At 39.5% G+C, this 16,180-nt stretch overlaps 1 protein-coding gene across 7 annotated transcripts in view; it reads left to right on the top strand.

Annotated features, from left to right (window-relative positions):
• Positions 1-16,180, top strand: part of CEMIP2 (cell migration inducing hyaluronidase 2) — a 53,227-nt gene that overhangs the window by 20,812 nt on the left and 16,235 nt on the right. For 5 of the 7 annotated variants that reach the window (XR_003253219.1, XR_003253218.1, XM_026064046.1 and 2 more), the window contains 8 exons: positions 3,134-3,274; positions 3,825-4,386; positions 6,996-7,165; positions 8,623-8,811; positions 11,161-11,330; positions 14,596-14,805; positions 15,195-15,400; positions 15,987-16,056. Coding sequence is in view for 5 of the 7 variants with exons in the window: in XM_026064046.1 (XP_025919831.1) it covers positions 3,134-3,274; positions 3,825-4,386; positions 6,996-7,165; positions 8,623-8,811; positions 11,161-11,330; positions 14,596-14,805; positions 15,195-15,400; positions 15,987-16,056 (1,718 nt within the window). In the remaining 2 variants the exon portion in view is untranslated. Of the gene's footprint in view, positions 1-3,133; positions 3,275-3,824; positions 4,387-6,995; positions 7,166-8,622; positions 8,812-11,160; positions 11,331-14,595; positions 14,806-15,194; positions 15,401-15,986; positions 16,057-16,180 lie in introns of those variants that run through there. The other 2 variants (XM_026064047.1, XM_026064049.1) reach the window with 2 other exon arrangements.

The raw sequence follows: 16,180 nt of genomic DNA, 5'->3' as shown, positions 1-16,180 counted from the left end.
TCTCTGTGTCTATTGTTATGACTTATGTAAAGACTAAGGAATAATCCAAGGTCATGACTGCTTTCCTTCAACCTCCCATTGCTCCCTTATGGAAGTCCAGCTAGTTTTCAAAGTTAGTCATTGCGTTGTGTTTTTCTGAAGTTCCCCTGCATCATCTTTTAAAAGAAGTAGTATGCACTCTTTGGGAACCTTAACAAAAGAGAAATTCCACACAGGCACCAATGAAAATCTGACTGACTGGAAACTTAATCTCGCGGTATTGCTGTTGCAGCAGCTCCCCAGAAGACTTTTGACAGGCAGGAATTTTAATACCCGCAGCTGAAACCCAGCAGGTGCAGTATTAAAGTTAGCGGTACCAGTTCCAGCTAGGTGCGTTCTTGTTAAAGGGTAATCAGAAATCCATATTGTCGATACTTTTCGTGGCTGTTTAACAGGCCACAGAGGGAATGTGAGATTTAGTAGTAATTGCCTGTAAATCCTAACCCTCCGGCATACCTTCCCAGCAGGGAAAAGGATGCTTGTCTGCATTTCTGTGCCTGCCTCTCTTGTTTCCTCCTTGCTTTTAGCTTCCTGCCGGCGTCGTTATCTTCAAGCCGTGGAGCCCTGGAGATCACGGAGAGCACTGGAAACGCGGTTTCCCTCTCCGGGCCCAGCGGCGTGTACTGCAGGGCCGGGGTTGCGAGGAGGAGAGGGTTTTTTGGAGGAAAGCTCTGCTTGGCCTTTGTAGTGCTCGGCTGGAGCTTGCCCAGAGTAAACAGGATCCTCAGAAAACATAGCTGCCAAACCGTGATAAACTTCTGCTGAGCATAATATAACACTGATAATTTTTTCCCAGAGGCCTGGAAAAGTCCAGACTTGGTGGCTAAGCAGGTAGAAAGCAGCTATTTAACTGCATGTTGAGAACTGTTTCCTGCCTTTTCTCCTGCCAGATTTCATATCCGTGCTCCAACATGTGGAAGGTTCTAGATTTTTTTTTTGTATTTTTTTTTTAACCACTTACAAAAATACCACATTTTTTTCCCCTAAACCTGCTAGAAGCAACTAACAGCTGACCAGAATTTTGTTAAAATTTACAGAAATGCTCCAAAGCAGAGACTTGACCTGGAAAATTTTCAGCTTGAGCGGTTAGCCAGGCTGTAACTGCCTAACATTTTCCGTTATGTGTTTCTGTTTTCATTTAACCTTAACCGTGGAGGCAATGACTGTGGACTGTAAAATCTAATTGGTAATTTTGGAGGTAATATATGGTGAAGTACTAAACATATGATGTTTCCCTGCAGCCCAGTGGAATTACTAAGGAAGAATTTCAAAATGCTTTTGCTGAGCACATCTGATTTGCTTGCCAAAAAGCTGATCCACGTGCTTTAAAAGCATACTCGCATTACAGGAGTGCTCAGTTTTGATTCTGATGGGCATGTCGTCTTTGTTAAAATGCAATGTGCAATAGAGTCGGGGCGGGGGGGATTGTTGCTTAGTTATAATGATATTCCTCATCTTTCTGACTCGACAGAAAAATGTACTAGATCTTACGTGAATCATAAAATGCAGAAATCATCAAGTTGCTGACTCATGGACACATTTCCCTCTGCTGCCGGCCAGGAAATATGTGTTTCTTCACAGTGCATGTGTGTAGTGTCTGGGGGAAGGGGCTTAGTGATCCTGCATGAGTCAGGTCATGATGCGTGTGTTTTTTTCAGCAACTGCTAGGCAGTCTTGCAGATATCCACGCTCTTAGATTTTTGGCTTCCCACCATCTACTGAATTTCTTTTTTTTTTTTAATGATCTCTTCTTATGCTCCCCAAAAATATTTTTTTAATTTATTTTTTATTATTTCTGTATTATTTCTTACATGCCTTTTGGCCCTACTCAATTCTGCTAATTTTTCCCACTGGTAGTAAAGGCTTAGTTTCTGTGGGTTTCCTGGACTGGAAAGCCTTTGAAATGTGAAGAGTAACAGCAAAGGAAATAACACTTCTGTCAGCAAAGCTAAGGCTTGTGCTAAGTCTGTGTGTAGGTTTTGCTTTCTCTAGATTTTGCAAGAACGGGCTATTGCTGATAGCTTCCTCCCCAAGTTGCACTGTTTCAGATGTGTGGGCTTTTTTCTTCAGAAGATAAGATGTGAAAAAAACTTCATAGGCTCCACTGCTATGGAGTCTTGCTATTTTGACTGTTACTCTCGGTTGGGCTGTGAACCTGTTTATTTTGGCATCTCTTTGGTTGTGTTTTGCTTTAACAAAAACCTTTGCCGTCCCTTTTGTTTCCCCCACTTTTTTAGAAAATTCGGGAAATATACTTCCAGTCTGTGCATTGTATGTCTATGCTGCTGCATTACAGCAGCTATTTATGCTCTGTCTCCTTTTCTGGCCTCATGGTATGGTGTTGTTGCCTTTGTATTGCCAAACTTTTCATGGGGTTTCAACAGCGATGGTGCGACTCTGCTCCACCTACTGTATAGCCTGGTGTTTAAGCTAACTTCTTAAGGAGTGCAAATGGCAAGTCTGAACCCACAATTCCTCGCTTCCTAGGAAGCCTTCCAGGAAGGTATTGTACATAGTATGTGAAATATGCCTTGTCCCTATTTCGGAGTTACCTGCAAACCTGGACCTGAAGCAGTGTTTGGGATGCTTAAGAGCAAGAGGGGATCAGCCTTTCTCACACAGGTGCCTGTGACCTCGAGGGAGGTGAGATTTGCAGGTGCCTTATAGCCATGTTAGTGTTTTGGGTAGCTGCCCTGGGACGTCCTGCACTCAGTACGACTCTTGCAAATCCGAGTGCTTGTCACTTACGCACCTGATCCAGACATTCTGGAAAAATATTAGATGTTGCGCTGGGGTTTCAAAGTGCGGTGTATGGCAACAGTTCAGTCTGTATGTGGTCCTCAGGGACTGAAATTTAGGCATAGGAATGCCTTCCTTCCTGTAAAAGTTTAGCCACTTTTCCTGCAGCCTTTTGGCTGCTCAAACGCAAATTGCAGCACCAGTCTCTGAAGTACTGTAACCACAGAAGGTGATGGGAGTCCTTTATAGGTGACTGACACCACCTTACGTGTGTTCATCTTAATGTTCCCTTGACTGCTATAGTCCTGTTGGTGACAGGTTATTTTTAAAAACTGAATTTCACATTGTATTGCAGAGAATTGTCCAGACCAGAATCCCCGTCTTAAAAACTGGAGCCCTGGACAAGATCCTGAAAAGAGAGTTTTTATCAAAAAGGGGGATTTGTTTCGTCTGGATTCAGATGCTACAGTACACTCTATAGTTATACAGGATGGAGGTATGTAATGGCAAGATAAAAAAGAAGCTTCAATTGACTATATACTTTTTATTTTGTGATTATATGCAAAGTGCATTGGAATTTTATATTGCAGCTTATTGACCAGATCCTCTGCTTTTACTTTTCTGCCAGCTACCAAGCCAGAAGCATCAAACATTAAAAGGATGAATGAATGCTCTCATGCCCTTTCAGTGGGGCAATCACATAGTTTTCTGTAAGATATAGTAAATGAAGGCTTGTGTAGTAGCTTTCCAGGTACAGGATCTGATTGTCTTCTGGTGTTAGTCATGGTGTGTTAGCAATTCTACCAAAAGGGCAAAAAAAAAACCCATGAGGAGGAATAAACTCACCAAATTCTCAGAAAGATAAATCACAGTTAGTAGGAGTTACTTTCCAAAGTATTCTTAAACATATTTAAAAGCTTACATGCTCATTTCATGTGGGTGGAAATTAAATCTTTTCTAACTTTTCTGTTGCTCTTACTGGAGAACTGGGTTCTTTGAGTCTGCTTTGATATTACTTTGACTTACGAAAATATGTTTTCCTTTAGGGTTACTTGTGTTTGGGGATGATAAAGAAGGTTCTAAAAATATTACTTTGAGAACTCGTTTTATCCTGATAAAGGATGGTGGAATGCTTCATGTTGGAGCAGAGAAATGCCGCTATAAATCCAAAGCAACTATCGTTTTGTATGGGAAATCAAATGAAGATGCTGATGTGCCGGAATTTGGCAAAAAATTTATTGGTGTGGGCCCCGAAGGGACGCTGGAATTGCATGGGCACCAGAAGGTATCATGGACTCTTCTGTCAAAGACTATATATTTCTCAGGGCTGGCCTATGGTCATCATACATTTAAAAAGAATTTTTCCCGAGGACTAAATGTGAGAGTGATCAATCAAGACACAGCAGAGGTTTTGGAAATATTAAAGTTTGATACTCATCAGTTTTCAGAAGAAAGCTTGAAACTCCAGAACTTGCTGAAAAAAGAAAGTCCTGGTCGCATTGTTGCTATTGCTGTAGGAGATTCAGCTGCTAAAAATCTACTGAAGGAAACTAGACTGACTATTCAAAATCTTCTGGGAAGTAAGTTTGTCGCGGGATTGAGTTACAGGTAAATAATTTATTTTACCTTTTGTGTTGAGTAAAGTTTAGATAGACCTTCTACCCTCTTTTGGGGATTTGTCAAACTTTGTGTCTGTCCTTAAAATCTTACAAGGATTAATTATCAGCGTAGTATTTTGATAATGCAGAGACTGGTAGTTAACAGATATCTGTATGATAGGTTTTATTACTTATTCGTAATTACTGTCTTTTGCTGTTCTTTATAGAAATTAAAATTGGGTACAGTGAGGAGTTATTTCCTTTCAAACACACAGATAGCAAATAGGTGCTAGGTGAAGCTTTTAATGCATACGATTTGATATTTGGGGGTGCAAGGAATGACAAGCTAGAGAAGGACTACAGAGAAGGGGAGTTGATCAGGTATATCAAACTACTCTGTACATCCTGTCCATGCCTGTGCACTGTTGAAACCAAAGTGCGTTACCCCTTAACTTATACTTCAAGGGAAATGGTCTATAAAAGTATTTTGTTATTGAAATACATTTGTAAGGTGTTTTTGTAGTTTTTGCCATTACTTTCTTTCAGTCCGTTGGGGCTCAAATGGTGGGACAAATAATAAGATATAATAGTACAGGTATAAGAAGAGTTACGTAGTTATAGTGACAGGTGTTAAAGCAGGAAACTTAAAACTACTGTGCCATTCATTCTGTTATTGTAAATGACTTTTTGCAGTGCATGTTTTGACTCTGGCTTGCTGCTGTACAGGTTCACAATAAGTGTGAAAGGGTTACCAAATCTCCTAGTTGTTCACCAGCTCTTCAGCTTCCGTAAAGATGGCTTTGTATAACCTCTTTTTGCTTTCAGAAAATCAGTAGTTTAGTTTTTCTGTTCCATTTTTACCCCTCCTTATCCCCTAAAGTCTGGATTCCAGTTATTTTTCCTTCCTCTGCTTTGACAAAGGAGTGTCAGAATATCAATCAAGATTACATATTACAACCTTGATTCCCTTCAGAAACATGTTCTTAAAAATAGCTGTGTAAAGATCTGGTCCTGTGGAAAGTGCTTTCAAGCCTGCTTGTGAAACAGTTTCGTTAGAGGTACTGAGATCTACGTGTCCCGGAATAAGTACCTCTTCTGAAAGTCAAAAAGACCACGTGAAAGTTGTTTTCAGTACCTGTGCAGCCTGCCTTAATCGGGATGACGGGTTCTGGTGTTCGTCTCTGCCTGTGACAGCCACAGCAAGTAATCTAAAATGAGGAACTTCTTTAACCTGCTGCCGTGAAGTAGATATCTTTTTTTTTCTCTCTCTCTTTTCTGAACTGATTCCTGTCTATTTTCATTAGTATTAAGAGACTCTTTAAGCACATAAAACTGTGTTGTTCTGCTCTCTGCAGCAGAAGATGGACAAGCAACTCATTTCTTGATGGTCACCAAGGAAAAGCAAGGTCATTTTGTTAAACTTGTAAAGCTAGTAAAACAGAGTTCAGCATGATGATAAATACCACATTATGTCCTTCTCCACTTCTGTCTCTTCATCCAAAATAGGATGTGCTAAATTGTGTGATAATTATTTTAAATGTTGGTGTATGGAAGATTCACCTTTTTTGCTGGTCAGTCATTAGCAATGGACTACATCCAGCTGACTAGACCCTGTTTTCCTTGATTCAAACCTTAATGATAGATTTTTTTTTCCAGCTTTTTAAATGATGTTCTAGTCTGCTGCCTCTGCATGTAATTATGGCATTGCGGATCAGTAAAAGACAACAAAATACTGTGATATTCAACTTGGTGGCAGCTCTCTGTGCTGCACAGTTCGTTTTCCATTTTCAAAAACTTGGATTCGTTGAGTGGAGCTGCGGGGAAGTGGAAATACATCAAGGACAGTTCCCGGCTCCCCACAGGCACCCGGCCAAGATAACTGTCCAGCTGAGGGAAGGGCTAGCGGAGGGAAAAAATGAAATCCTTGGCCTCAGCCTTCAAAAACTTCCACGATCACTCATCCGAAGGTTTTAAGAGAGTGTGTGAATGTATATATGTGTATACATATATATTATATATATATATATATATATATATATATATATTTTAATGAGTATCCTGAAAGATTCAGAAGATATTGCCAGTCGGATACAGTGCTCCCCAGCAGCTGTGGCTGGATGCGTGTGTCCCTCCCAGCCTGATGCAAGGACATATCCTGGGACTCTTGTGTAAACGCTGCTTATGGGCAGCAGCTGACAGCACTGCTCCAACAAGAAGCGTCAGTGCTGCCTCATAGTCTGCCTCTGCTCCAGTAAACCTGTTTGTAGACAGGAGCCAGAATTACTTCTATCACTCATCCCTAGTGGTTTGCTTTTGTTTTTCTAAAAAAAAAAAAAAGTGTATCTTGTTGGATGGTGTATGAAAAATGTGTCTGAAAGGCTTCTCTTCTAAATGAAGTGATCTCATATTTGCCAGTTTGTATACAGAACATCCAGGTGTTTTAAACTATGCTTTTTTTGTATGTATGTCATTTTTCTTCTACTGCTTTTTAAAATGAGTTTGGGAGAGTAGGCAGAGGGGTATAAATACCTTCTGTGTTCCTTGTCTTGTCCTGTGCTTGCTTGTGAAGAGTTTGTTTAGGGAGATTATGTTTAAATATTTACTTTGGTTTTTTTTCAGGCAAGCCTGGGCTTTAGTTGGTGTCATAGGTGGTGGAAATTCTTCCTGTAACGAATCTGTGAGAAACTATGAAAATCACAGCACCGGTGGGAAAGCTCTTGCTCAGAAAGAATTTTTCACAGTGGATGGTCAGAAGTTTGTTGTGAGAGCGTACAGTGAGTGGAACGATGGTAGGAAAGCATTTGCTAAAACTCTGTGGGCCAGGGAAAAATAAGAATCTGTATATGCTTTTTTTGCTAGAACTCTTCATTGCAATTCTAATTTCTGATTTTTTGTGAGTTTTGCTTTTTTGCCACACATGGCCTGGCTGTTGGATTAAGTACAAGGACACAGTCTTTTTCCAGTACAACCTGTTTTCTCAATCTAAATTTTGGTCTCAATATAACTTTTTCTCAATCTAAATGTACAGTATGTGAGAGGCGTTACAGTAAGAGGCAATTACCATCTTCATTTTTAGTATTTTAGGTAGAAATAAGGATTCTAATAAACCACTAAAATAGATCTTTTGTTTATTTTAGCAATGTCAATCATATATATTTTAAATTTAAGCTTCTGAGATGTTGATTATGATCCTAAAGGGAAAACTGTGTACCAGTCAAGAAAAATTTTATCTATGTTACGAGTTTCTGTTCTTTATGATGGTGAACTTCAGTTCTCTCATCAGCATTAGGCAACTATTTCCAAAGCTGATTCTCTGTTATAAAGAGCCTGGAAGACCTACCACTCATTTGCTTTTATCCTTTAGTTGTTTTTCAAGAAGACCTTTGATCTGAGTTTTGTTGTTTGTGGGCAGTCATCTTTTTCTGCTTCTGAAATTGCTGAACAATATTGGTTTTGCCTCAGAAGACTTTTTTAAGGTAGTCAAATGCTTGTTTTTAAAGTAGTTGAGCTATTTTTACTACCCTTTTTACTATCCTTATATTGTTTGTTATGGCCCTATGCAATCATATTGGCTCACATAATAATAATAATAAATTAAAAAAAACACTCACCAAAATATATCTTTTACTTGCTTGTTCTTAAAGGTAGGCTCCATTATAATGGTAAGCCAGATCCTGATTCAGTTCTTCCTTGTGCAATAAATAAAATGTTAAATGAAATTAGAATTGCTGAACTTAGGCAAATCCATCAGAACACAGTGAAATTGCATGTGTGTGTGATTTAGCCTGCCAAACCATTTTTAGCTGTGCATAAAATGAAAGTCTCTTTACTTTGGCTTGCCAAGTCCTTGACTGCATCTGCAAAGTTTTAAAATGCAAAAACATATCACTTTAAACAAGCAGAGCTAGTTGGATCTACAAATTGTTGCTGTCTGAAATATCAAATTTCTAATAGATTTTACTGATACTGACTGATTTTTCTTTTACCGATACAGTTTTTACCATCACTGTTAATTCCATCTCTTCCCTTCTTTTTATTTGAGATCCACCAAATAAGCAGACTGTAATGGTATTTCACACTGTCACATTTCAGAGCAGAACTGTACGTTAGAGGGCTTTGAAATGTGTGAAGTCTCACAAATTTCTTTTTAGCCAGAGCTTAACCATCTTCTTGAAGATGGTTTCATATAGAGGTGGATATAATCTCTTATTGTATTCACTCCCCTCTTTTTTTCCATTTTTATTAGGTGTCCCAATTTCAGGCTTCCAGGTGGAAGCTGTGGGTGGAGTGATACTGAATCTTCTGGATGATGTCAGTAGCTGGGAGCCTGGAGACCGTATCGTAGTTGCAAGCACAGATTATTCAATGTATCAGACAGAGGAATTCACTCTCCTTCCCTGCCCAGAGTGTAGCAAACACCAGGTTAAAGTCAAAGGTATGGGAACGGTCAGCATTTCCTGAATCTTGTGTGAGATACATATTGGCAGTAATGCACCCCAAACAGGCCCTTTCAGCAGGAACAGTAACAGCCAGTTAATGTCTCTGTCTTGCCTTGTTGCCATATACAGGAATATACATTTCCCCTTACTATAAAATTGCTCTGTACAATGTCAGATCTGCCTCTGACCTCTGATGCTGACCATACTAACTTTTCTTTTGCCTTTCTTCCCAGGCTCAGTGAATGCTTTAGTTTTCATCCTGGAATGAATTATGGTTGCGTTCTCTTCTTGGCTGCTTTCTGTTGTTTCACTAATCTTCTTTATACATGTTTGGATTGTTGTTTTGGTCATTACTCTTTCTTTTGCTTGTAGTGCCCTTCCAATCTTCCAAAACTTGTCATTATATTTTCTCTGTTTTTATAAAAGGGAAAAAAAGAAGACGGCAGTCTTTGAACCTGTCTTTTCTCTTCCTCAGTTTTCACATCTGCGCCACCCCCCCTGGTAAAATGGTTATGAAAATAACTGGCAGTTCTAAGCCTGCACCCGCACAGGATATCCCAGGCTAGCTGCAATTTGTTTTCTCTTTGGGTGTGATGCGCACAAAATGGTCATATGTGTTATTGCCCATTTCCCTTTTCACCCTCTGACTCACGCCGTTTGACTTCACGGCGGCCTCCCATGGGATCAGCTCCTTGGCTCTGCAGATGTGTGTCTCTTCCTCCTGCCACCCTGCTCCCCCTCCAGCGGCCTCCTCCTGGGAAGGCCTGTCAGCCTCAGGGCTTGGGCTTCCTGCGTCGCTCTCTTTGGGTGGTCTGCAGGGTTAGCTGCAGCTTAGCAAGTCACTTCTGCATCAGCTGCGATGCTCCTCTCCTCGTGGAGATTTCGGTTTGTCCCATTCACCTCTGTAATGTGCGACTTCCTCTTCTTCAAACAGCTCTTATCTTCTGCTTCTCGGTTCCCAGAGCTTTACTAGTGTACGCCCTCAAACTTTCCTGTTCCCCTATGTCTTCTGGGACTGCCCATTTATATGTCTGCTTTGCAGCATTGTTTGCCTCCCACGGTGTTCGTTAGCTCTGATATGTTCTACTGCACTGGGAAGTCCTAGACAGGAAAAAATCTTATATAAATATACCTTATTAGACACCAGAGAATACCAGTGTGCATGAAACCACAGAGCTGACTTAGCACCAGTGTGCGTAAAACATCCTCGGTGTTGTTCTTAAGTTTCTCACCTCATATGTGTTATTGAACTCGATAAGGTGCAAGCTTGAAGTATGAAGTCTGAGAAGACTTTCTGTCGCCACTGAATAGAATATATGCAAACTCTGTTTCATCTTGGAAACCATGTACCATAAGAAAGCAGCTGCTTAAGAATCTGTATACAATTTTTTTTACAAGATTTACAATATGGCATAAAATACAAAATTTCATGTTTTGTGAAAATAAATCCTACCAGAACTGTGTCTAGATTGTTAAAAGATGTTAAACATGATGGGCCAACTCATCTCTTTTGTTTCCCTCCCCCAATACAATATTGAGTCTCCTTTTTCATAATAAGGGAAGTAGTTTTTAAAAAAACAAGAACCAAAAAACTATATATTTATTCTGCAAAGAATGAATTTTCTGTGGAATGGCAAATATGACATAATGAAGAACTCACCATCTTTTGAAATTTTTTTTTTCAAAATTTTTTTTTGCTCTTTTGGCCCTTTTTTAGTTGGAAAACAAAAATGAAGACGTATATTGATTTATAGGAGGCCTAGTTGCTGTCTCCTCACTTGATGTGTGCATGCTGTTCAGATATGGGAAGTACAATAGGTAAGACTTCAAGAAGAGGAGTATAGTCCCATTTTACAGCTTTGTTTTCCCATTTGATTCTTAGCAAGATACAGAAATTTAGGGTAACTACCTTTTGATAAGGCTTGCATGTTTTGTTTTATTTTTCTCCTATCCTGAACAGCTACAGCATTTATTTGGGGAGCTGTTTTTGACAAAAATGGAGGTCTTGGTCCTTTTAGTAAAATGAAAAATACATATACAGCGCCTTGTTTTGGAATGAAACATGCAGTAGCATATTTGATCCCTAACACTAAGGTGCTCATGTATCACTGAATCAACCATGTCTGGAAGAGGGGAGTTTGGTTTTTGCTTGCTTAATGTTTATCAGCTGCCACTTGTGTGTCTTAGCATAAGAAAAGCTGAGAGCTTTTGAAAGCTTGTTAAGATAGCAGAATGAGAATTTTGGTGCGGAAAAATAGTTTTTCCATATAAAATAACTAGTTTCATTTTTAATCAATGACAACTTTTTCACTTTTTTTTTTTAATTCAAAATTGTTTTTGGACAGAAAATCCTCAGTTTCCTCATATGGGAGAAGTTATTGATGGCGTGGACATGAGAGCAGAAGTTGGAGTCCTTACAAGGAACATCTTAATCAAGGGAGAGACAGAAAATAAGTGCTATCATGGAAAGGAGTGTCAGTTTTTCAGCTATGATACATTTGGTGGACATATCAAGGTATGAAAAAACACTTTAAAATAGCTTTCTGTAACCTAAAGGCATATTGAGGACAAAAGGATTAATGCTAAAGTTGGAAGGATTTGAAAATTTGGAGAACATTAATTCATATAGCTGCTTTGCCTAGAAGACTCTCTTCTCAGCTTTCTCAAAGTTAAATATAACTCATTAAGACTTAGACTGCAAAATTGGGGCAAGAGGGTGTCAGTGCTTTAAATGTTGTAGAACCATACTTTATATATTGTAACTTTTTGCAACAGTGTTTAAAACTTACAAGTGACTTCCCTATGTGTTCAGCATGTAACATTATAGAATAAAATTTGATTTCCCTTTTCTCCATCTTCTTTCCCTTTCCTCCTTTCCTCCTTCCCCAAATCATGAGCATTGAATCCTAGAAGTCTGCCTCATCTCCTCAAGATGCCTCAAGTAGTCAGGCACTGGAAAGGAAAGAAACTAGATATGGGTTGGAACACTTTTCTTTCTTTTTCTTTTTCTTTTTTTTTTTTTTGTACTAAGATTATTGTGCAGAAGTATATCAGCTCTTCATTCACAGTGGAGAAGTTTGAGACCTTGTATTTTAAATGCAAATTTATTTGTGCTTGTTGTGTGTTGGTCACAGTTTAAATCTCCCTTTTTGAAACATTGGGATGCAGATTTTAGATTTAGAGGTGGACATAATGCTGGGAAAGCCCTTTCCCTTTTGTGTCCACTTTTGTTTTGTGAAAGCAATGTAGAGTGGGCTGTAAGCATGCTTTGTGTTTGAGATAGTGTAATGAGAGCAGATAACACAAACTGTGAATCTTGCAAAGTGTGACCTTGCCACAATAGGGCGAGTACAGCAGGCCTGTCAGATGGCTAGAAGATGGAACAGAAAACAAACATTTTGAGTCATCAAAGTTGTTAAATTGTTCCCAGGAGCCTATTCAAAGTTGTTGGGTGTCTGTTGGTGAACCTAGACTTTAGCCCTAAAAGCATTTTTCAGCTTTTCTTGGTCTTATGTGCTCAAGCAGAGAGCACCAGGCATTAGCAAATATTCATGGCCTCAGGGATTTTAATCAGCCTAGGATTTCTGCCAGTCATGGGGACAGTAGCATAAAGCAGGTTTAGTGGCAATGGGTAATGAGGCATTAGTTTGTAGCTTTACTGCTTCTTTAGTGTTCTTAAATATTAAGAGTCAGATCTCAAAGGAATGTCTGGATTTGACCATCCATCTGCATTTTGAGCATACAAACCTTAGCTGTGCAATGAAAAACTCCAAATGGTCCTCCACTATATTACCAACTTCCTTTGAGGACTCAGCTGTATGTATGAAAATGATTATATTTGTTAAATATCTAGTGCAGATGAGTTAATAACAAAAAAATTGTTTTTTTCAATTTAGCTCCTTTGGATTTGCTGCCTGAGCATCACTTTTGCATTTGTTTTCTATTTTCATATCAGGTTAGATGGAATGAAAAGGCATATTTGTGCTTTCTCCCATTATTGGTACAACCCCATTATCTTAATGTTTCCACTGCTTAATATTTTTGCCTTCTATTAGTAGCTTTACTATGCATGATTCTGAAGGCAATTTCATATCTTTCTTAACAAAGAAGTTCCTCTTTGAGGTCAAATTCCAGCATCCATTTGAAGCAACATAAATGTGAGTTGTCACTGAAAAGGAGGCAGTGGTAATGCAGAGGCTGTTGGAAGACCTCTTCATATCATCTCTTTCAATGGTGACCCACACTTATATTGGTTTAAAGTGTGTGTGAAATTGCAGCTTAGAATATGGGATTCTTTTTTGGAATTGTGTGGTGATCCCCATGTAGGAAGCTGGGCAATTCTCTGGCTTGGTATATGAGGCAATTTTGATGGAGAATTCTTATTTTTCCCTCAATTCAGTGCTAAAAGATGTCTTTCATGAGCTCTAATTTAAAAGAGCATCTGAATCAGCAGTAATGGTATTACCCCAGAATGAGAGCTGTTTGTTAATTCTGGCATTTCCAGTTTCTCAGTTCAAGCATCAACACTTGGCATTCCCACCCATAAAAAGGTGGGTGGAAAATCAGGTAAGGTGTTGGGCTCAAAAGGTTGTGATTAGCTGTACCAAGTCCAGCTGCTAGCTAGCTCCTAGTGGCGTCCCTCAGCCCTCAGTTGTGAAGCCAGTGCTGTTTAACATCTGTATTTAAATGACTTGGATGATGAGGTGGAGTGTGTCCTCAGCAAGCTCACAGATGGTACCAAACTGGGAGAAGCAGTCGGTCCATTGCGGGGGAGCTGCTACTCAGAGGGGCCTGTGTAGACTGGAGAAAAGGGCTGACAGGAACCTCATGAAGTTCACCAAAGGCAAGTGAGAAGTCCAGCATCTGGGGTGGAATAACACTGTACAAAGGCATGGGCAGGATGCTGACTGGCTGGAGAGCAGCTTTGTCTACCAGGACCTTTTATGCAAGAAATTGACCATGAGGCAGTGATGTGCCCTTGTGGCAAAGGCCAACAGCATCTTGGGTGCTGTGTTAGCACAAGTGCAGCCAGCAGGTCCAGGGAAGAGTTCTTCCCCTATGTTTGGCACTTGTGAGACCATGTCTGGAGTGTCGTGTCTGGTTTTGGGCTCCCCAGAGCAAAGACGACATGGACACGCTTTGCGAAGGTGCACAGTGATAGGGCAAAAGGGAGCTGGAACCAAGGGGCAGCAAGGCAAATTCTGGTTAGATAGGAAAATAAGAGGGAGGAAACAGTTGCTGTCATATGAAAATCTGTATCGTTAGAGGTATTCCTTGGACAATGGGCTGAGCAAGCTTCTCTAAGCTGACCCTCTGTTGAGCCAAGATGATCTTGAGAGTTTCTTTGAATCATCTGTGTTATTCTGTGATTCTGTTCAATTAAGCCTCTCCCGGACTGGTTTAGGTACATTGGTACAGCTTCATGGTGGATGAACCCTRTGTGGTTGGCCTCTATTTATCTGGATGGCATGTTGTTGTACATGAAGAATATTTAACATATCAGCTGGTAAAGACCAAACATATAATGTAGCAATATAGTGTCTGATGAAATTTGATCTGTTTTAGCCATACATAGGCTTTGCTTTTATTCATGAAGGGTACTGTTTCCTAAAATGGGATCTAGAACAAGAAACTAGTGATTGTTCCAAATAGTCTTGCTGGTATTGTCTTATGATACCTGTGTAGATCTGACAGAAATAGCTAATGTATTAGCTTAAATTTCCACTGGTTAAAAAGTAAGTAGTTTGTTATTCATTCTGGACATCTCATTATGTTTTCAGATTCTGAAGAATTTTACATCTGTTCATCTCTCCTATGTGGAGCTGAAGCAAATGGGGCAGCAGCAGATTGGAAGTTACCCTGTTCACTTTCACCTCTGTGGGGATGTGGATGAAAAAGGAGGTTATAGTTTTAAGACTTATGTGGAAGGTCTTTCCATTCATCACTGTTTCTCCAGATGTGTGACTGTTCATGCAACTAACGGCTTGCTGGTAGGTGCCAGGACAGTAAAACTACACCTTGTTGAGATAAATGTTAAGAAGAGTATTTAGAGCAAAAATAGTCCCCTTCCTTCTTCAAGTTTAAGTGTTCAGCAGTGTGTTTTTTATGGCAATGAATAAACAAGCAAGTGCAAACAGTAACTTTCTTTTTAACAGATCTTGCTGTTCTGTTTTTTTCAGATCCTTGCAGGCAGCTAAGCTCTCCAGGCGTAGTAGTGTGTTTGTAAGGGATAAATAAAACTTCATGTTTGAATCATCTGAACTGCTGATCCTGAAGCTTCGTTTGCAGCTGTGCCAACATAGTAAAACTAAATGGCCCTTGTCAAATAAATCCCAGTCAATGCTATTGCTAATGACATAATGAACTTGTATTTCTGCAGATAAAGGACACCATTGGCTATGACACACTAGGTCACTGTTTCTTCATAGAAGATGGCATTGAACAGAGGAATACTCTGTTCCACAACCTTGGACTAGTCACCAAACCAGGCACTCTTCTTCCTACAGATAGAAACAGCAGCATGTGTATTGGCATTAGGGATAAAGTGTATGGAAGTTATGTCCCAGTGCCAGCCACAGACTGCATGTGAGTATCTCCTGGTGAAAAAGCAGAATCAAACTGGTGGCAGTAGTCAAACTGCTGAGGGTTTCTTGACAATACAGAGAGGAGAACATTTTTATGTGTAAGCTAATGAATACAGAGACCTTAAGTGTAATTCACATAGCAGCACTGTTTAGAAAAAGAATTGGTAGCTAGCCTTTTATTAAAGATTTAAAAAAAAAAGTTGTTTTTTAGAAAGATCGTTATTTCTTGTGGTTCATGTTCAAAAGACTTTTAGACTGCATCTTTATTTCTGTGCAAAAGCCCCCATGTTCTCAAATTGTTGCCACTAGTTTTTCTTCATGGCATTAATCTTTTCTAGAAGCTTACTAAAACAGTTTATCATTGTCCTGAGTATTTGAAATGGTTTAAAATCCTGTGTATTGAACTAAAAAAGAAGCATTTCCATGTCTACTAAAATGTGGGGGGGTTGTGATTTTCCTTCATATGTAAACTAGTGAATTTAGACATCAGATTAGCATTTTCTAATGTGCTTGTTATGAAAGGTAAGAGACTTCCCTAAGGGACCTAGAGCTTCTGAATAATAGTTTGTTTCTGAATAATATTTCAGGGCGGTTTCAACCTTCTGGATCGCTCATCCCAACAATCATCTCATAAACAATGCTGCTGCAGGTTCGCAGGTGAGGCATGGTGGATATACTTCAGCACAAACTACTCATTGCCCTGATGTTCACAAAATGTGTGCAACGTTATACTTTAAAAAAAAAAAAAAAAAAAAAAGCATTTCCTTTTTTGCATATGAAT

This window comes from Apteryx rowi, unplaced genomic scaffold (assembly GCF_003343035.1).
Source record: "Apteryx rowi isolate R43461 unplaced genomic scaffold, aptRow1 scaffold_207, whole genome shotgun sequence".
NCBI lineage: Eukaryota > Metazoa > Chordata > Aves > Apterygiformes > Apterygidae > Apteryx > Apteryx rowi.
Note: the sequence above shows the minus strand (reverse complement) of the source record. Positions and strands in the feature narration are given on the sequence as shown.